Source organism: Protopterus annectens, chromosome 1.part0 (assembly GCF_019279795.1).
Source record: "Protopterus annectens isolate FY-2018-M chromosome 1.part0, PAN1.0, whole genome shotgun sequence".
In the NCBI taxonomy this organism is placed as follows: domain Eukaryota; kingdom Metazoa; phylum Chordata; order Ceratodontiformes; family Protopteridae; genus Protopterus; species Protopterus annectens.
The window spans coordinates 451,544,051-451,566,252 of NC_056725.1; the positions used below are offsets into that span (position 1 = coordinate 451,544,051).

The 22,202-nt window shown below is 44.3% G+C and overlaps 1 protein-coding gene across 2 annotated transcripts in view; it reads left to right on the plus strand.

The window, feature by feature from the left end:
- Positions 1–22,202, plus strand: part of XPO5 (exportin 5) — a 2,857,558-nt gene that overhangs the window by 649,594 nt on the left and 2,185,762 nt on the right. For both annotated transcript variants that reach the window (XM_044060355.1, XM_044060360.1), the window contains exon 10: positions 21,139–21,222. In XM_044060355.1, coding sequence (XP_043916290.1) covers positions 21,139–21,222 — 84 coding nt within the window. The remainder of the gene's footprint in view (positions 1–21,138; positions 21,223–22,202) is intronic.

Consider the following 22,202-nt stretch of genomic DNA (forward strand, 5'->3'; position numbering starts at 1 on the left):
CCAGAGCTGGGTTTGCCACAGTAGTCTTACAGGGCCTGATTGCTAGTCCTAATGCTCTTTAACTACCTCCACCCTTCCTTTGCTTTGGGAATCAACCCAAATGTGATGACTGCGACAGTGAAACACACAGAACATAGTACAGTTATGTACACTTACCATAAATGTAGATGTTCGTGTGTGTTCACTGTTGGAGTCCTAGTTACACTCCCTCCAGCCCCCCTGACTTCTCTTGCCTTTTACCTATCCTAGTTGTTTGGTATATATTATATCATGTGTATTTGCTTTTTGCTGGGGTTGATGTCCTTCAAGGATGCAACTATAGTCGTAACATATGGGTTGTCCTGCCTCAGGCAGCCCTTCGGTCGGCCGGATTCCAAAGTCTGGGTCTGGTGTCGGCTGAAGTCGCCCCTTCCCCACCGTCAGAGCGCCTGGGGTATAAAAGTGTCAGCCGACGCCATCTTCTTCAGTCTTTCTTGCCGTGTGGCGCCCGAAGCAGAAGCAGTTCGCAAGTGCCGGTCGACCAGCTCCTGTGTTTTCAGCTACTGAAGTCTTCAAAAAAGCTAAGTACCCCGTTGGGGACCTTTTCTTGCCTCAGCCGATGTCAGATAAAACTGTAAAAGTTAATAATTGTTTAACTTGTGGGAAACAAATACCTCATAAGGATTTCCACTCTTACTGCTAGGCCCAGAACACAACGTCTCGGCCTGTGCAGCTTGTGCTTCTTTCAATAAACGCACTCTTAGGTGTTGGACAGAGTTTGCACAGGATTATTTTGGGGAAGATTTCTGTTATATCATGCCGTCGCAACTTCCGACAGCACATTTACCTAAAAAACGGAAGGATAAGGAGTCGGCCGAGACCGCGGGTGTCTCGGTCTCTTCTGAGCCGGTTTCACAACCGCTACAGACCGATGACACCGCCCCACCGGTTAATTCAGTACCGGAGGCCAGCTCTGTGCCGGTTTCTGTTCTCCCCTCTGAGACGGTAGCCCAGGATATTTCTAACAACATTTCAGTGGATAAGACTACTCCAGCACGCGGGGCTGCCAGGCCTCCAGTGTCTGTCCATTAAGGCCTACACACGTGCTAAGTCTCTCCCTCCAAGATCTGTTTCTCTGGGATCCACTTCTGTTTCTCAAATTTTAAGTTTAGCTGAGGACCTTATTTCTTTAATTAGGGGTTCTCAACCACATCCAGAGAGAGGCTCTCAGCCGCCTTCTGTCAAGAGGCCTAGGGTTGAGCAGGTAGATCCCCAGTCCTCCGATGAGGCCTCAGGTGATTCTGCACTCGGACTACCAGGAGGAGGCCTTCTCGGCCTTCGAGGATTCTGATGCGGAGGAATCCATTCCTTCTGCTTCTCCTCCTGAGGAGTTTTCCTTTGGGGAAATGCTTCATTCCATGAGGGAACACTTCAAGTGGCAAGGCCAAGAATACTCAGATTCTAGGAAAAGGTTAAGGGAATTTTTAAAGCTACCTCAGCATAGACCCTTAGCTATTCCTCCAGTTTTAAATGTTTTAGATGATGTGTACTTAGAATCTAGTGTTTCCCCTGACTCCCTCCCCCCTGCTCCTGTCAAGCCAGACAGGGTCCCAGACACACATCAATTTCTGTACAAGGGCCATACTGCTGACCCTGAAACTATTTCTCAGGGGCCTAAAGGGGTTTCCTCCACTGCTGCTAAGAATCCACTTCCTTCGGAAAGAGATTCTAGGGCTTTAGAAAGGTGGGGCAAGAAAGTATATACATCTTCCACCCTTTCTATGCGAGCATTAAATTGTCAATTTCATATGATTCACTATCAGGAATACATGTTGGATGACTTGCAAAATAAATTGGCTTCCCCTGAACCATTAGATAGGAAGGGGTTATAGGAATTGGTTCATAATACTCAGCAGGTTAGCAACCATTTCCTGCAGTGTGGATATGATGCATTGGAAGCTTCATGTAGAGCAGCAATGACAGGTGCGGTCATATGCAGACATGCTTGGCTAAAGGAACAAACATTGCCAGACCATGTGAAAATTAATCTTTTGGACGCACCACTAGAGAAACATAAGCTATTTGGTGCTACTGCACAAGAGGTTTTAAAGAAAATAGAGGAAAAGGCAAAATCAGTGCAAACAGTCAAAGATTTCCTCCAGGTACAGCCTCCAAGATTCAGCAGGAATTGGCCTTCTAAGCATTGGTCCTTTCTAGACACAGACAAATTTCAAAGAGGCAAAAACAGACGTGGCAGAGGTAGAGGGCAAACTCGAGGCTCCTACAGAGGACGTCAATGGCAGCCTCCGAACCAGAGAGGTGGGGCAGGACCTTCCACTGCTCCACAGGGACAATCTCAATGACTTGACTTTGACTCCGACATCCAGGGCTCAATTAGAAGCACCTTTGGGTGGAAAATGATCTTTATTCTCACAAAATTGACACAATATTACAAAGGACAAATGGATACTGGACATAATAGACAAAGGATACAGATTCCATTTTCATACACTACCAGCAAGACATGGCAGGCCAAACCTGCCACCAAATCAAAGGGCAGAGGCACTCAAGCAAATAACAAACCTACTTCAAATAAGAGCAATAGAAAAGGTTCCTTCTGCAAAACAAGGCCAAGGATTTTATTCAAGACTGTTCCTTGTTCCAAGAAAAGAAAACCAATAGAGACCCATTCTGGACTTGTCCGCACTGAATACTTACCTTATTGTGCCAAAATTCAAAATGTTGACTTTACAGCAACTCCTTCCCATGCTGGGCAAGGGGTCTTGGCTGGTAACTCTGGACCTCAAGGAGGCATACCTGCATGTCCCAATCAGACAAAGTTGTAGAAGATACCTCAGATTTCTTGCAGGCTCAGAGCATTATCAATTCTCAGCATTGCCCTTTGGCTTATCTACTGCGCCCAGAGTGTTCACGAAATGCCTGGCATCAGTAATTGCACATTGCAGACTTCAGGGGATACAAATATACCCTTACCTGGACGACTGCCTTATACAAGCGGACAGCCAACAAGCCTTGTTAAAAAACTTGGACTATGTCATTCACCTACTGCAGGCCTTGGGATACACAGTCAATATTCAGAAATCAAGTCTTGTACCATCCCAACAAATACCTTTCCTGGGTGCCACACTGGACACAAACACCCAGATGGCGTTTCTGACAAAAGAAAAACAAAAACAATTACCAGAATACTTCAGAAAATTGCAACACACACCCAGATGACTGCAAGGAAAATCCTGCAGGCCCTGGGTTTCATGGCATCTTGCATTCTTTTGATTCCACACGCAAGGCTGCATATGAGGAAACTACAATGGTATCTAAAGTCTATGGTCTCAACACAGCCACAGCCTGGAAGCATTGATCCCACTCATTCCATGCCTTCAAAAGGAATTTCTGTGGTGGGCTCAAGCAAGCCAGATAAACAGAGGTCTGCCTTTCAGCAAGCCTCATACAAGTCAAACCATAACAACAGATGCCTCAAACCATGGATGGGCGGCGCACATGGAGGGCAGATGCATTCAAGGACAATGGACACAAAAAGAAAAGCATCTGCACATCAACCAAAAAGAAATGCTGGCAGTGATACATGCAATCAAGGCCTTCGAAAAGTTCATGCATCAGGGCCATCTACTAATAAAGACAGACAATACCACAGTTATGTGGTACATAAACAAGCAAGGAGGTACCCATTCCTACCCTCTTTGCAGACTGGCAGTGAATCTCTGGGATATTTCCCTACAATTGAAAATAGAGCTACAATCCCAGTTTGTACCAGGGAAGGACAATGTTCTGGCGGACAGCCTAAGCAGAAACATCATGGATCCACACGAATGGATGTTGCATCCAGACATTTTCTTACAAATACCTCAAGCATGGGGAAGGCTGGACATGGATCTTTTTGCCTCCCACCTCAATCACCATCTGAAAAAGTTTTGTACAAGGACATACCATCCTCAAGCATGGAAGGTGGACACTCTCTCCTTCAGTTGGAATTCTCTAGCAATATATGCCTTCCCACCTCTTCCTTTGATGACCAAGGTGTTACTAAAGATCAAAACAGAGCAACCGAAAGTCATACTGATAGCTCCAGACTGGCCAAGACAACACTGCTACGGAGCTTGACACACACCAATCCGTGGCTCCTTCCTCAATGGCCACTTCTGTCACAGCATAGTTACAGGACACTACACCCCAGCTTGAAAACATTGAAGCTGACAGCTTGGAAGATTCCATGAGTATTCCTCAGGATACACTTTCCAAAAGGGTAAAAGATATCATCCTGGAGGCGCGCAGACCTTCCACTAGAAAAACATACTCAGCAAAATGGAAGAGATTTCTTATCTGGAACAGCAGAAAGGGTCAAGACTCATCCGTGATGAGCATTCCACAGATCCTAGAATATTTGGCTGAAATGCTCCGCAATGGCCTTTCATATTCTTCCATAAAAATACATGCTTCAGCAATATCTGCCAAATATAACACTGATCCGCCTGTATTTTCTCACCCATTGCTAAGACAGTTTCTAAGAGGTATAAAGAACATCAACCCTCCAAGGAAACCACCAGTACCTGCATGGGACCTCAACTTCATGCTGGAAAAATTAACTCTTCCTCCCTTTGAACCAGCAGCATCTTCATAGTTGCAATTTCTGTCTTGGAAGACAGCTTTCCTTCTGGCAGTAACCTCAGCAAGAAGAGTCTCTGAGCTACAGGCCCTTATGGCAATACAACCATTTTTCATTTTTCATCAGACAGAGTTTCTTTGAGAACCAATCCGTCATTCCTGCCAATGGTGATATCCAGGGTGTCCCTGAATCAAGCTATTCACCTGCCTACCTTCTTTCCCAATCCTGAAAGTAAAGGAGAGAGACTTCTGCACACCTTGGACATACACAGACAGTTGCGCTACTACTTGGACAGAACCAAGTCTTTCAGAAAATCTGACCAGCTTTTTGTAGCTTACGCTGCTGGATTGCAGGGAAAAGCAATTTCCAAACAGACAATTTCTAAATGGATTGGAAATTGCATTTGATTCTGCTACTCTTTTCATGGAAAAACTGTGCCAGCTGACATCAGGCCACATTCCACCAGAGCTACAGCCACCTCCACAGCCTTTTTAAGAGGGTTGGCAACAAAGGACATTTTAGAAGCTGCTACATGGAGCTCCGTGCATACATTTTCCAAACATTACAACCTGCCTTTATATTCCAGATCCAGAGCAGGGTTTGCTTCTGCAGTCCTGCAGGGCATTTTAGCTACACCATCTTTGTCTTAGTGCCTACCACCCCCAGGTTGGCTATGGTATTCAACCCATATGTTACGACTGCAGTTGCATCCTTGAAGGACATAGTACAGTTTTGTACCTACCATAAATGTAGATGTCCGATAGGTATGCAACTGCAGTCAGGTTTTCCCTCCCACCTATCCCTCTGTGGTATTCTTTTGGGTTTCTACCCCTCATTTTAGCTACCTGGGGTAATCTTTTATGGTGTATTTGTTTTTATGTTGTTGTACTTGTCTGGTATTTTTTCTCTATTTTCAAAATTTAGCCTTCCTTAGAGGGCACCTGGCATCTGGGGCAAGAAACACTGAAGAAGATGGCGTCGGCTGACTCTTTTATACCCCAGACGCTCTGACGTCAGGGAAGGGGCGTCTTCAGCTGACTCCGGACCCAGACTTTGGAATCCGGCCAACCGAAGGGCTGCCTGAGGCAGGACAACCCATATGTTAGGACTGCAGTTGCATACCTATCGGACATCTACATTTATGGTAGGTACAAAACTGTACTTTCTATACCATATAATTGCTTCCTATTGTGGGGGCACCTGACATCTTTGGCAAGAATAACTGATGTAATGGCGTCGGCTGCATGTTTTATACCCCTGACGACCTGACGGCATGAAAGAAGCAACAGCATCCAACGCAGAAATCCCAATACTCTGGTATTCAGGCTGGCTGAGGGCTTCCTGCAGGCAGATAACCCAAATGTGATGACTGCAACAGTGAATTACACTCAAACCTCTACATTTATGGTAAGTGTACACATATGTACTTTCTGTATAAAACCTTTTTGGGTCCTCAATAAATTGCTTATTTTGTACTTTTCCTTTATATTTATCTTCGTATCTTCTAGATTTTTCTGCCTGTGCTGAAATTTTTAGTTTATTTGTGATAGTGCATGATGGATCCTGGTCTGTTCTAATGTTGCACATTGCTTTTATTAAGTCTATCTTTCTTAGTATTTTTGTTGGTCTGTTCCCTCTTCTGTAGTTTTTTTTTTTAACAGTGACACTTCTTAATTGCTTTATAATTTTCTTTGTTCGATATTTCCATGATGGTATTCAATTTCTCCCCTTATTTCCCTCGCTAACCTGTGTTCTTGTGGTAGAACTTTATCCGTTATTAATTTGGCCGTACAGTAACATATCCTGTTTGCTTATGTTATATTACATGGATCTCGACGAACAGTCGTAATTACTGGGTTCATTTGTTTTCAGACTTTTGATTTTTTGGGTTGAATTAACCTTCTGCAGTTTTTCTTTCATTGTTCTTGATACATCTGTCAGTTAAGTCAAGCAATTCTTCTCTTAGCTCATTTTCCTCCAAACTGAGGGCACATCCCTTGTTTTCCAATTCCTGTGGGCATTCTTTAGAAGGTTCTATAGCATCATCCTGTGACAGTCTCATCAATTTCATCCTGTGCTGCCCGTTGCTCTATCATATGGGAACTCACTGGCCTATCACTCCTCAACATTGACTGCATCACAGTTTCCTGTTCCTTCCCTTGCTGTCTAGCGTCAAGTGAATGTTTATACTGGTTTCTTGTGGAAGGCTCCAAATTATCTTCATATGGCACCTGACCAATTGCTTCCTCTTCCACTGGTTTCCCCTTGATTTGGAAATCCTTACTCTATTCTGTTGTGGTGCTTTCTGAATTAAATTTTCTACACTAAATCCTTCACTTTGCAGGTGCTCCATAACCTCAGTTTCTATTTCTTTAACTTCTCCATCACTAATCTGCTTTTCTACTTTTCCTCTTTGTCTTATTTTTTGTATTGTAAAGTTTTCCATGTCCTGATTCCTTTGTCTGTATTTCTCTCCAAATATATTTGGTGCTGCTCTTTTTGTTTTGGTTAGTTTTGCTCTCCTTTGCATAAATACTACACCATATTAAGTCTTTTTCTTTCCCATGAACGTATTTGTTCTTCACATGTTTCCTTATCTTCCTATTTCTCCCTGCTTTGGGGACTCTCTCCATCCTGCTGTGATGTAACCTATGTTAGACCTTCTACAGCCAATACCTCACATCAGAGGTACTCCACAACTTCAACTTCTATTTTTTAACTTCTCCTTTACTGATCTTCTTTTCTATGTTACATCTTTGCGACATTATTTTTTTTATTGTGAAATTTTCCATATCTGGATACCTTTGCCTGTATCTCTCTCCAAATATCTTTGGGGCTGCCTTTTTTGTTGATTAATTTGTCTTTCTCCTTTGCATAAATATTGCACCATATCAAATCTTTCTTTCCCATGTCCATATTTCTTTTTTATACTTTTCAAATATCTCTTGGCTTTGTTTATATTTTCGCACTTCCTCAGATGTTTCTTTTTCCAAACAGATCAAGATTTATTGAACTATATACTGTTTCTCACAAATATGTTGTAGTAATGAACACAAGTTTTCATATGAAGCTTCTGACAGTTTTTCTCGCAGAAGTATTTTTCTTTCCTCTAATTTCTCTGTTAATCATTTTGTATATCTTGTGTCTGGAAATTCTGGGCTTTTTACATAATAGTAACAGTACATACTTTCTTTCTTATCCTTAATAGTCCACTTTATCATTTTTATGGCTCTTCTTTGACCTATCAGTTTTTGTGATTTTTGTGGACTTCTTCAACAGGGGGGGCATCCTCCCCCTGGGCCTGGCCTAGCCCCATTGTAGGAATGTTTCTGTATTTTGAGGATTCTACAGTGTCATCTTTTCCATTCTTGGTACCAGTGCACCTTCCAGGATTGGGCACTTTTTTTATCCTGTGTCTTGTGCACCCAGGTATCTTTTTTAGTTTTTGACCTACTTCTGTCTATGATGTATGCTATATAAATACAGTCTTGTACATCCTTGTCACCTTGGTAAGATTTTGTGAAAACAGGTCCACCTCGTGAATGTACTCACCAAGACTTGAGGATTAATTCAGTTTCAGCACTACTACTCTCCTTTGCTTGCTGACTTCTCATCTCTCCATTCTGACCCCTGTTTACTTGTGTGAATTGGTTAATGCAGGCTTAGCTTATTCCTCCATAAAGCACATATGCCAGCTATCTCTGCTTGTTTGCCATTTTCACCACCCTTGGCCTCCAGATTTGAGGCCAAACAGTTCTTTAAATGCATCCTCTACATTAGTCCTCCCAGGAGACCTATCGCTCCACCCTGGGACTCTAACTTCGTGCTAGAGAAACTGACTCTGGCACCTTTTGAGCCAGCCTCTTCTAGTTCCCTCAAACACTGTACTTGGAAAACTCTCCTTCTGGTGGCTATTACTTCTGCCAGACTGATGTCAGAATTACAAGCCCTTATGGCCTCTTCTCCTTTCCTTTCCTTCCACAAGGACAGGGTTTGCCTTAATACCAACCCATCCTACATGCCAAAGGTAGTGAATAAATTGTCCTTAAACCAGGCTAGTCATCTGCCCACCTTTATTCCCCCTCTCCCCACAATAGTCAGAGGATTGGTCACAATTTTTGATGTACACAGACAACTCTGGTTTTACCTAAACAACACCAAATCCTTTAGAAAATCAGACCAACTGTTTGTGTAATTTCCCCGTAGGGCTTTGGGATTGCCTTTGAGCAAACAGACCATCTCCAACTGGATATCCAAATCCATAGCCTTTTGCTATACTCACCATGTTAAAATTCTTCCAGGCTCAGTCAGAGCTCACTCTACTATGACAGTATCTTACTCTGGGACATTCCTCAGAGCTAGACAGCAACTCTGTCTTATAAGCAGCTACTTGGACATCTGGCCAAACCTTCACTAAATATAAATTGGATTCCATCTCCAAATCGAGGGCAAGGTTTGCCAGGGCCATTCTCCATGGCTTCCTGGAGAGATGTTCATCGTGTTTCACTGTTGCAGTCATTACACTTGGGTTATCCTGCTGGCAGGCTACCTGCAGTCGGCCTGAATTTCAAAGTCCTGGTTCGGCGTCGGTTGCTGTCGCCTCTTCCCTGACGTCAGTGCGCCAGGGGTATATAAGATGCAGCCGAAGCCATTTTCTTCAGTCTTTCTTGCTGCGCGGTGCCCGAAGCAAAAGCAGTTCGCAAGTGCCGGTCGGCAGACTCCTGAGATTTTCGAAATTGAATTTCAGATCCAAAGTCTTCAATAAAGCTACGTACCCTGTTGGGGAAACTTTTTTCTTGCTCCAGACCGATGTCAGAAAAAGTTAACAATTGTATTTCTTGTGGGAAGCAAATATCTCATAAGGATTTTCATCCTTACTGTATTCCTTGCCTAGGCCCAGACCACGACTTTGTTAGTTGTCTGTTTTGTGCTAGATTTAACCAACGCACTAAGCGTTGGTACGATTTTGCATTTCATTACTTTGGCCGTAGGTTTAATTATATAATGCCGTTGAAACAGCCGATGACCGGAGTTCATAAAAAGCGCAAGGAAAAAGAATAGGACAGGCAACAGAGGTCCAAAACCGACGATGAAGCCTCCGCTAAGCCAGTCGCTTGTTCGCCGGTATTCAGTGAGGTGCCCTGACACCTGCTATCTCAGAGCCACAGGCCGCTTCCGACTCTCACTTGAAGACAACTAGGCTTCTGGTTACTCAAGGTATTGGACCTTCGGAAATTATTCCCTCAGATGGGTCCGGAGCCGCTGAGCAGGCATCGGCTTCTGAGGGTGCTTTCAGACCAACACAGTTGTACATCAAGCCAACTTCAGCTTCCAAGACTAAGACCAAAACAGCTTTAAAGACAAAGAAACAAGTACAGCATTCTCCTGGACAGATTTCCGTGCCTAAGAAACAGATGCTCAAAATGGCCGAAGACTTAATTACATTGATCATGGCTTCCCATCCCCCTCCTGATAAAGAGGCCTAGGCAAGACACTGAATATGATTCTTCTGATCAGGTTTCAATTTCTTCTGATTCCTCTTCAGAACAGGGATACTCTCTTCCTCCCTATGAGGATTCTGATGTTGAAGAATCTATCCCTTCAGCCTCTCCTCCTGAGGACTATTCTTTTGGGGAAACCCTGCATACCATGAGGGAGCATTTTCACTGGGAGAGCCAAGATTACTCTGAATCTAAGAAAAGGCTCAGAGATTTTCTTTTTCTTCCTCAGCACAGACCTCTTGCTATTCTGCCTATACTAGACATTGTAGATGTCTTTTCAGTGTCCGGCCTGTCTCCTGACTCTTTACCCCCTGCACTCGTTAAGCCAGACAGGTACTACAGGGTTCCAGATTCACATACATTTCTATATAAAAACCATGCTGCTGACCCAGAAACTATATCTCAGGGTCCCAAAGGGGGTCAAGGCTTCGACTGCAAAAAACCCTGTTCCCTCTGATTGGGATTCTAGAGCACTGGTCAGATGGGGGAAAAATGTTTACACTTCTGCTACCTTGGCTGGAAGGGCTTTAAATTGACAGTTTCATATGCTTAAATATCAGCAGTACTTAATGTTTCTGTTAAAACAGAAAATGTTGACCAATTCTGAATGTGCTGAAAACAAGGAAATGCAGGATTTATTGCATGCAGCTGAACAAGTGGGAAAGCATACTTTGCAATGTGGTTTTGATTCACTGGAGGCCTCTTGCAGGGCTGCTGTTACAGGCTCTGTCATTCAAAGGTATGCTTGGTTAAAGTAACAGAATCTGCCTGATCATGTTAAAGCAAAATTATTGGATGCTCCATTACAGCATGATACTTTGTTTGGTGTTAGGGCAGAAGCGGTGTTAAATAAAATGGAGGATAAAGCGAAATCTATGCAGACAGTAAAGGATTTTCTACAGGTTCAGCCACCTAGATTTAGCAGGAACTGGCCTGCTAAGAACTGGTCCTTTCCTGTGTTAGACAGGCCACAAAGAGGCAGATATAGACGCCCTAGAGGCAGATCTCTGCCCCAAGGCTCATACAGGCCTAAACAATGGGGTGCTCCTACCTCCAAAAGTGGAGAAGACAAGTCACAGCCATATAGGAAACCGTCTCAATGACTTTCCACTGACAAGGCCGAGCACTTATTTTTTGGCAGCACCCTTAGGGGGAAAACTAGCACTTTTTTCACAAAATTGGCACATGATCACCCAGGACATATGGGTCTTGAATATAGTTTCTCAGGGCTACAGGTTTCACTTTCACACTTTTCCAAAGACAGAAGATATGCCAGACCTGCCACACAATCAATGGGCAGAGGCACAAAAGCAAATCTCATCTCTCTTGGACATGAGGGCTATTCATCCAGAAGCACAGCAAGAGCAGGGACAAGGATTTTACTCAAGACTTTTCTTAGTACCCAGAAAGGACAAAACTTGCAGACCAATACTGGACCTGTCTATTTTCTAAACACTTTTCTGGACGTTCCAAAATTCAAAAGGTTGACACTACAGCAGCTTCTGCCCATGCTGGGCAAGAAGGCTTAGCTAGTAACTTTGGACCTCAAAGAGGCATACTTGCATGTCCCAGTCAGACAAACGTGCAGAATATACCTCAGATTCATAGCTGGCTCAATGCACTACTAATTCTCTGCACTGCCCTTTGGCTTATCTGTTGCTCCCAGGGTCTTCACAAAATGCTTGGCACCAGTAATTGCATTTTGCAGACAGAGGAATTCAAATATATCCCTACTTGGACGACTGCCTTATTCAAGCAGAGAGCAAAGACATTCTACTGAAGCATCTGGCATTTGTAAAAAGATTACTAATTTGCCTTGGGTACACAGTAAACAAAAAGAAATCAAAACTAGTACTCTCTCAAGAGATAGTATTCCTGGGTGCAAGCTTAAATACAACTGCCCAGATGGCTTATCTCACGCCAGACAAACAAAGGCAACTGACTTACTTCGAAAAGATGGCAGCCAAGACCCAGTTACCTGCAAGAAAAATTCTGCAGGCTTTAGCCTTCATGGTATCCTGCATTCTGCTAATTCCATACGCAAGACTGCATATGAGGAAGCTACAGTGGTACCTAAAAAGTGTTTGGACTCAACACTGCCACAGCCTGGAAACATTAATTACCCTCATTCCCTGCCTGCAACAGGAGTTTCGATGGTGGGCACTGGCCTGTCACCACAACAAGGGACATACATTCACTTTACCCACAGCCAGGCAGACACTAAGAACAGATGCATCGGATTATTCCTGGGGGGCCCACATGATAGGAAAAAGTATTCAGGACATGTGGCCCGCAAGCCAAATGCGCCTTCTTATCAATCAAAGAGATGCTAGCTGTACAGAATGCCCTGACAGCCTTCAAGGACCTACTTCATCCAGGACAACTGTTGGTAAAGAAGGACAATACTACAGTCATGTGGTACATAAGCAAGGGGGCACACATTCCTACCCCCTCTGCAGACAAGCCATGACTTTGTGGAACACAACATTGACTTATCAAGTGCATCTGCAAGCAGCATTCCTGCCTTGGAAGACAAATACTCTGGCAGATGAACTAAGCAAAAACCTCATGGACCCTCACGAGTGGAAACTAGATCCACAAGTCTTCACTATGATAACAAGGAAATGGGGATGCCCAGACTTAGATCTGTTTGCCTCCCCACACAACTGCCAACTACAGAGATTTTGCACAAGGACTTATCACAAACAAGCATGGAAGGTGGATACTCTATCATTCATCTGGAAAACCCTTACAGTATATGCCTTTCCTCCTCTGCCTCTCCTCCCAAAGTACTGATACTGATTGCTCCAGATTGGCCACGCCAGCACTGGTATACAATCCTAAAGAGTTTGTCTCAAGGCCCAGCCTTGGACATAGCCTCAAATTCCTCATCTACTGACCCAACAAAACAATCCGATCCTACACAGCCAGCTCAGAACCTTAAATCTGGCTGCATGGCGGATAATATAAACACTCAAAGCACACCTCTTTCTAAAGCAGTTATGGATGTTATTTTGGAGGCCAGGAGGCCCAGCACCAGAAAATGTTATGCAGAAAAATGGAAAAGATTCTGTACTTGGAACCAGGCACAAGGATTTGACACGCTTGATCCAAATATTCCTCAGATTTTACAATACCTAACTGAGATGCTGGACAAAGGGCTATCCTTCTCATCAATTAAGATCCATGCCTCTGTCATTTCAGCGTATTACAATACGGAACTGCCTATTTTTCACATCCACTGCTAAGGCAGTACCTCAGAGGGGCCAAAAACATAAGACCTCCAAGGAGAGCACCGATACCTACATGGGACCTTAATTTTGTTTTGGAAAAACTCACACTGCCTCCTTTTGAGCCAGCCAGCACAGCCAAGATAAAATTCTTATGGAAAACTGCTCTGCTCCTAGCAATTACTTCAGCAAGAAGAGTCTCAGAGTTACAGGCATTAATGGCTGTGGAACCTTTTATTATTTTCCATCTGGACAGGGTTTCTCTAAGGACGAACCCAACATTTATGCCTAAGGTAGTGTCCAGTGTGGCTCTTAATCAAACCATCCATTGGCCCACTTTTTATCTAAACCCACAGAATAAAGGGGAGAGACTTCTGCATTCTTTGGACATACACAGGCAGCTGCGCTTCTACTTGGACAAAACTAAAGCTTTCAGAAAGACTGAGCAACTTCTAGTGGCATATGCTGCAGGATCACAAGGAAAGGCTATCTCAAAGCAGACTATTTCAAAATGGATAGGCCGCTGCATTCGTTTCTGCTATTCACGACCTGGCAAAACAGTGCCCAAGGGCATTCCACACTCAACCAGAGCAGCAGCCACTTCAGCAGCCTTCCTCTGAGGAGTACCAACCAAGGATATTTTTAGGCTGCAACTTGGACTTCAGTGCACACATTTACAAAGCACTACCACTTACCTCTTTACTCTAAATCCAGAGCAGGCTTTGCCACTGCAGCTCTGCAGGACCTCATAGCCATTCCTGATTCTATTTAGACCAAGCCACCCAACCTCTGCTTTGGGATTCAACCCAAGTGTAATGACTGCAACAGTGAAACACGATGAACATAGTAAGTTGTGTACCTACCATAAATGTAGATGTTCGAGTGTATTCACTCTTGCAGTCCAGGTTACCCACCCACCATCCCCCATCTCTTTGCTGGGACTTATCTGTGCTTCTCTATTCTATACAACCTATGTGGTGCATTTGCTTGTAGATGAAGGTAATTTTTATTTTAGTGCATGCTTTTTTAGAAGCATTATTTTTAGCCTACCAATTTGGGGGCACCTGACATCTGGGGCAAGAAAAACTGAAGAAAATGGCATCTGCTGCATCTTGTATACCCCTGGTGCACTGACGTCAGGGAAGAGGCGACAGAAACCGACGCCGACCCAGGACTTTGGAATTCAGGCCGACTGCGGGTAGCCTGCCAGCAGGATAACCCATGTGTAATGACTGCAACAGTGAATACACTCAAACATCTACATTTATGGTAGGTACACAACTGTACTTTCCTCTGCCACTCCCTCCTCCCTTTCTGCACAAGCTTTTGTATTCTCCCTCATATAAGAATACTGCAACAGATGAATAGAAGGGCATAGATTAGTTGTGTAATAACTTAGCATAATGATAGATGTCCTTCTCTTCTCTGTTGCTGCATTCTGCCCCTCCCTCCTCTTCTCTGGTGCTGCATTCTGCCCCTCCCTCCGTCCCCCACTTCCTGGCTTTCTTGGATGCATTTATCCTCTCTCCCTTAGACTGTTTCTCCACCTGGTGCTTCAGTTCTGAGGATGGTGTGCACATGCATCTCTTTTATGGCCAGTGTTGGATAGTGGCCTACGTCAGAAGTACTGTGCATCCTAAGGTAGTAAGACTTTGATATACTGGCCGACGTTGAGTCGTTGCCTTGGCAGGCAACACCCTCATGTAAGTATACTGCAACAAAGAAGAGAAGGACACATCTGTTGATGTCCTATTCCCATGTTACAGTATTATGTACATGTGTTCATGTGGGTTTTCTCCTCTTGCTACCTGAACATCCAGCCATTATACAAAAGTTTCTGGCACTGTATGGTGCGTGGGATCTCTGACTTGGCCAGCAGAGCGTGGGACATAAGTGACATCTGCGCAAACCAGACCTCAGAAATTCTCAGCCGCCATTCGAATGTCAGATGTTCCTGTCTTCCTGGCCATTGTATTCTTGTGAACTCAGATGTACCCCATTGGGTAACCTTCTTTTCAGTCATTGTTTTCGAATGCTTGTTCATGTCCTCTAGAAAGGGCAAGTGCGGCCGTCAGATACCACACAGACACCCACGATGTTTGCTTGTTTTGTTTGGGTAAATCGCATAACTACAAGGCCTGCCCTATCTGCCAGGCATTTGTTCCCAAAATCCTACGTAGTTGACTCTACGTGCTCAACTTATACTTGGAGAACCAATGACTTAAACACTTATCACTAGGCATGGAGGGTTCTTCCGACTTTCATGTTGAACTGCCAAGACTGTAAGGTCTGCTGCTGTCGCTGCGCCTCCTCCGTCCGACATTCAGCCTATGGCCGATGTCTGCCTGATTGAACTTTCGGGCTCCACCTCCCCAGATATAGCGGGTACCTCTTCGGAAACCGCACAATCCTGCGTGGAAGGCAAGTCCACAGAAGCTTTACGAACGCTGGTCTCTGCCGAGGGGAACCCTTTGCTCTTGGCAGGACACTCAGATCCCTCCATCTCTTTGCAGCCGTCCGACCGTAGGCCTTCCCCTGTTCAGATGCCCGCTAAGCCGTCACTCAAAAAGGAGAAGAGGAAGCATGCTTCAGAAGCCACCTTGCTACAGAAAGTCTAACAGATTGGCAGGTTTTCTCTCCAAGCCTATTTAGTGCATTCATGGCCGTGCGGCCTACTGCACCTGGGACCTTTACAATCCCTCCTCCAATTCTGAGCCCTAGGCCTCAGGCTTCAGAACCCTCTCGGGTGGAAGTGGAAAAGTATTCTGATTCTTCTGAAGAATCTCTCCCATATGCCACTCCGCTTCCTTCCCCACTTGAATACAGTTCCCCCAGATGAAGAATCTGTTGATGCAGATTTCCCAGCAGATCTATCCTTTGGGGAAACTACAGCAAAAATGAGGGAACATTTCAAGTGGGAATCATTTTGAGATGTCTGAGGTACAAAAAAATATATGACCTCATCCAGATGGATTCCCCAGCCCCTACTGCTGTGCCTCCCATTCTTCCAGCCTTTCTGGATGCTTTCTCAGCAGCATCCTTAATCCCGGACTCCCAGTCCCAGCTCCACGCAGGCCTGATAGGTATTATAAAGTCGCTGAGATAGCAAAGTTGCTGGTAAAATGTCTAGCCGCAGACCCATCCTCCATTTCTGTCTCCACTGATAAGGCCTCAAAACTAGTGCCTTCCACTACCTTCCTCCCTGCTGACAGGGACAGCAAAACCATGGAGCGTTTGGGGAAGATGTACACATTTGTAACTGTCTTTTAGAGCAATCAGTTACCAGACACGTATGTCTAAATATGCTTTATCTCTTTTAGAGAATATTTCCAAAAACTGTCAGACTCCCTTGACTCAACAGCCATAGCACAACTGTGCTCCCTTGTTTCAGGTTACCAGGCACTCTTATCAAGTGCAGCTATGATGCTGCTGAGGCCTCCACCAGATCATCAGCATCTGTCCTACGAAGGTACTCCTGGTACACCTTCAGCCCCTACCAGATGACTTTAGGGCTAAGCTGGTAGATGCTCCTTTGGACAACTCCGCCCTGTTTGGAACAAAGATTGCAGACTTTTTCAAGTCCTTGCAACAAAAGGGGAAAGAGATGCAAGATTTAAAGCATTTTTGGTATCCCCAATTCCAAAGTTTCAAAGAAATTATCCTTCAAAAACTCAGTTTATCTGAAACCACTCCTAGCCTGCTACCTTTTCTAGGCCTAGGAATACCACCAGGAAGCAATCCATTCCTGCTAGCGCCACATCATCTACCAGCCAGAGGATGCCCTATCAAGATAGGGCAGGTAGTGTGCGACTACCTGCCAACCTTGAAACCTCCACCCCCTCCCACTGTCCCTCTCTCCTTATGTCTCTCTCACTGTCTCCAAGTATGGAGACTCATCACTTCAGACAGGTAAGTTTTTTCAATAATAGAACATGGGTATTTCATGACCTGGATCATTCCACCAAAGAGGAAGGAATTCCCCAGCCCCCAAAAGTACAACTTCCCCTCTTAAAACCAGTACTTGACAACCTTATAGCTCAAGGTACCATCATCAGTCTGCTATGGGAAAAGGCTTTTACTCCAGGATTTTTCTTGTTCCAAGAAAAGACGGACTCTGGAGGCCAGTTCTAGACCTCTCACATCTGAACCTCTTCCTTTAGGTTCCCACTTTCAGGATGCTTACATTGCCAACCCTTTTCCCACTTTTCTGCCCTTAAGGGTTCATGGCCACCTTGGACATCAAGGATGCCTATCTCCACATTCCCATAAGGCCCAGCCTTAGGAGGTACTTAAGGTTCTCAGTGGCCTACTCTCACTTTCAGTTTTCAGCCTTGCCCTTTGAGCTATCCACTGCACCCAGAGTCCTCATCAAATATCTGGCACCTGTGATTGCCTGCTGCAGGACACAAGGGATCCATATATTCCCATATTTGGACAACCTACACATTCAGGCAGACTGTAAAAGGTCTCTTCTGCTACACTTGCAAAAAACATTGCACTCCTACATTCACTGGGGTTTCAGATCAGTTACCCAAAATCTCAACTGGAACCTACACAAGACATATAGTCTTCCTGGGGCACAGGATTCAAGTACACATCATGAAAGCATACCTTCCTCCTCAAAAGGTGAAAAATGTGACACATTATCTGCTTTTGGTTCTTCACACCAAAGAAATGACTGCAAGGCAGTACCTCGGGCTCCTGGGCTACATATCTTCCACTATATCTATGCTGCTTTTAGCAAGACTTCACATGAGGAAACTACATTGGTACCTTAGATCTGTTTGGCTGCAGCATTCCCACCCACTAGAGTACATGGTGCCCCCTCTTGCCCTGCCTCAAGCAGGAGATACATTGGTGGCTGAATTAGGTGAAGCTCAACCCGTGTCTTTCACTCCAACCAAAACAGATTATATACACAGACGCCTCAGACCTCCGTTGAAGCGCAGCTCTGGGGCACCTAAAAGTGCAGGGAGTGCGGCCAGTACCACACAAGAAAGAGCACATCAGTGTGAGAGAAATGAGGGCAATACAACTGGCCCTGCGGGACTGCCAAATCAGATATCAACAAGGATCCCTGAAGCTGTTTACAGACTATACCACAGTGCTGTGATATCTCAACAAGCAAGGGGAACCAAGTCTTACTTTGCAGCCTAGTTCTCCTGGTGTGGGAACTGGCCACCAGTCAGGGAGGTGTATATACCTTCCCAACAGAATTTTTAGGCAGATTCCCTCAGTAGGTCTATGACTATGACCCATGAATGGATGCTACACAGGGATGTCTTCCTGAATCTGGTCCACCGATTGGGTACTCCTCATATAGACCTGTTTGCCTCCTCCATCAACGGGCAACTTCCTTCTTCAGCACCAGACTGCCAGAACCACTGACAATGGCAACAGATGCCTTTTCAATTTCATGGAAGGGGATGTTTCTGTATGCATTCCCCTCTTCCCTCTTGTTCAAAATGTCCTGCTGAGGATCCAGCAGGACAGGCCAAAAATCTTGCTGTTGACTCCCTTTTGGCCAAGACAGCATTGGTTCCCCCTCCTGCAATTATCCATGGGCAGTCACCACAAGTTACCCCTCAGTGGACATTTCCACACAGGATAAGGGAACCCAAATCCACCCACAGTGGCAATCTGTTCACCTCGCTCTATGGGCGATAGGATTCTGATCCCTTTCAGACACCTTTACAGTGAGGACTTGCTCGCTGTCCTACAGTATCAGTATCTATCAGTAGATCTTGTGTATCCAAGTGGAAAAGATTCTCCATGCAGTGTCTTAAAAGGCAGTTGGACCCATTGCAATTTGAAACTCCCAAATACTGTCCTACCTGTGTGAACTTTACAGACAGGGTTAGCATTCTCATCCATTAAGGCCATTTGTCTGCCATTTCTGCATGCCTTCCTTTGGACCCCCCCCCCTTAGCTTTCAGATTGCCTGCAAAACTGTTCCTTAAGGGGATACTTCATCTCAGGCCACCAAGGAAGCCCATTCCCCCTCCAAGGGTCCTGAACTATGTTTTAGAGAAGCTCTCACTTCCCCCATTCGAGCCAGCATCCAAAGTTTCCCTAAAACACTGCACATGTAAGACTGCCCTCCTAGTGGCCTTGACCTCAGCTAGAAGAGTTTGAGTTGCAAACCCTCATGGCTGTTCCACCCTTTCTCATATTCCACAGAGATAGGGTAACCCTTAGAACTAACCCATCCTTCATGCCCGAGGTGGTCAGTGACCTTTCCTTAAATTAAGCCCTCCATTTACTCACTTTCTTCCCCAACCTACAGGGAGACCATGAGTGAGTACTACATTCTCTGGATGTGAAGAGACGGCTCAGATTCTGTCTGCACAAAACTAGACCCTTTAAACAGGCTGATCAACTGTTTCTCTTTCCATCCCAGGGCCCTAGGAAAAGCAGTTTCTAAGCAAACCGTTTCAGCTTGGATTTCCAAAGTTATTACCTTTTGCTACAAACACTATGGGAAACCCTTGCAAGGCACTGTTCAAGCACATTCCACTAGGGCAATGGCTTCATTTGGAGAATTCTTCAAAGGCTTGGACACTTCCACTGTCCTGGAAGCAGCCACCTTGTCTTCTGTGCAGACCTTCAAAAAGCATTACAAGATGGACCAGATTTCCAGATCCAGGGCTAGATTTGCCAGGGCTATCTTTCATGGATTCCTATAGAGCTCTACTAGGCCAAATCCTCCTTCCTCACAGTGAGCTTTGGCACTCACCTACATGTACAGAATACTGCAACATGGGAACAGAAGGACATAGAAAAGTTGTGTAAAATCTTACCATAACCATACAGGTCCTTCTCTTCCATGTTGCGGTATTCCTTCCCTCCAACCTACCCCTCCTATTTACCTGGCAGTTGCCTTTTTGGATGGCACAAGAAGTGCATTACCTTCTCTGGGACTGGTTCTGACCGGGGGGCTCAGTTCTGAGGTCTGGTGCGTGCAGATGTCACTTTATGGCCCATGCTGTGCTGGCCACATCAAACTTCCCACGGACCATATAGTGACGGAAAACTTTTGTAGCAAGAGGAGAAAACTCACATGTACAGAATACTGCAGCATGGAAGAGAAGGAAGTCTGTGGTTATGGTAATACTTTGCATAACTTTTCTTTATGGTACGTTCTTGCACAACTAATCTTTCATCCCTTATTTTTTCACAAATGTTGTCCCTTCTGTAACATTCTGAAAACAGCCCTTATGCCTTCCAGAAGAGTGATACCTTGTGTGAAAGCCCAAAACAGAAGGTGCCAGAAGCCCTTCCTGTCCTAGGTGAAGACAGTATACTTAGCACAATAATTCAGGATGTCACAGGAGAAGAAATTGTTTGTCAGCTGAGGCGCTTTGACAGTGTAATGTACTGCAACATCTGTCTGATCCAGTAGACCTGGCAGATCTAGCCCCACCCCTCAATTTTAGTAACACTAATAGCATTCTTCCTGAGCACAGGTTCCATTACTGGTTCTCCATGGTCTTTCTTCATTCCTGATAACTTTATGCTGTCCAACATGCTGAAGAACAGGAGAGTACATGTGAAGTTAGTGTTGGCATTAGTGCTGAGCTTGCATTCAGTGTTCACTGATGTGTGCTGCTATCATAGTGGTTTTGTTTTTAACTTGTACTCCTGGCTATAAGTGTTTAAAAACATGCAAGTTACCATTGTTTCACTGCACAAGAAATAATTGGGGTATGGGTTCAACTGCAGAAAAGTGGGGTGTATATTTTTGACAGAGACCTTTATCTAAATACTTTTTGCTTTTATTTTCTAGGGTGCAGATTCAGACATAGAAACTCCATCTAATTTTGGGAAGTATTTGGAAGCATTTCTAGTGTTAACTACTCATTCCAGTCAAGTAAGTGTAGATCACATTGTGTCAAAAGATTGGTTTTAAGATGAAATTAAATGTTTTTGTAAAATATTTAATTTCATCTTGTAAGTTTCTGTATTTTAAATGTTTAGACCTGTTTTTGTATATTTTGTGTATGCTTGGCACCTATTTTTCTAAACTTACATTTTGGTGTCACTTTGTTATGCATAGCTTTTTGAATGTTTATCTGAAGGCCCTTATTAGTGGTTGTTAAAAGTGGACTGCATCCTTCGTGTGCCCTGTCTGTCAGCTCTTTAAAATATCAGATTTTTGTGCTCTTCTTGCAAATCTACCTTAGAGCCTTTATCTGTACCCATGTAAGTAGAGTTTGAGGGGTGGATCACGTAAAAGTGGAATACCAAGGAAACTTTCAAAGATCTTTACTTGTAGACTTGGAGTGCAGAATCGATACTGGCCAGAGATTTGTATTACATGCACTCTGCCCTTTTTGTTGCTTAGCTGTTCGTTCATCTTGGTATCGTCTATTTTTTTGTTTACTGTCGGCTTAGGCGGTTTTCTTGTTTTTGTATTTTTGAGTAGTGATAGTGGGGGAGAAGTGTTTTGCCTGTGAGATGCCACTTAAGTTTTACTTTTGTGTTACTTGGAAGGAGAGATTTTGTGTGTACACGCACATATATGCATATTCATGTAAATGTAGAGCTGAAGTTCTCCATTTCATTAACCTGTGGATATTGGTTCCGATGCTCGGAACTGACTGGCCCTTTTTTTAGCTTGAGCTTCCTGACTTGAGCTCCTCCTCCTTACCCATAATGCGCCACTCCCCCAGAATACCTCCGATCTCATTTGCAGCGCTGGTATCCTTTTAGTTCTTTAGTTGTAGCTTTTGATCTTTCCTTTACTATGTCTTTCCTGTGTAGTATTTTGCATTTTCTGCATTAGCATTTCCCTTCCCTAGTTAACAAAAAAAAAAAAAAAAATAGTCTCTCTTGTTCATTATGCCTGAA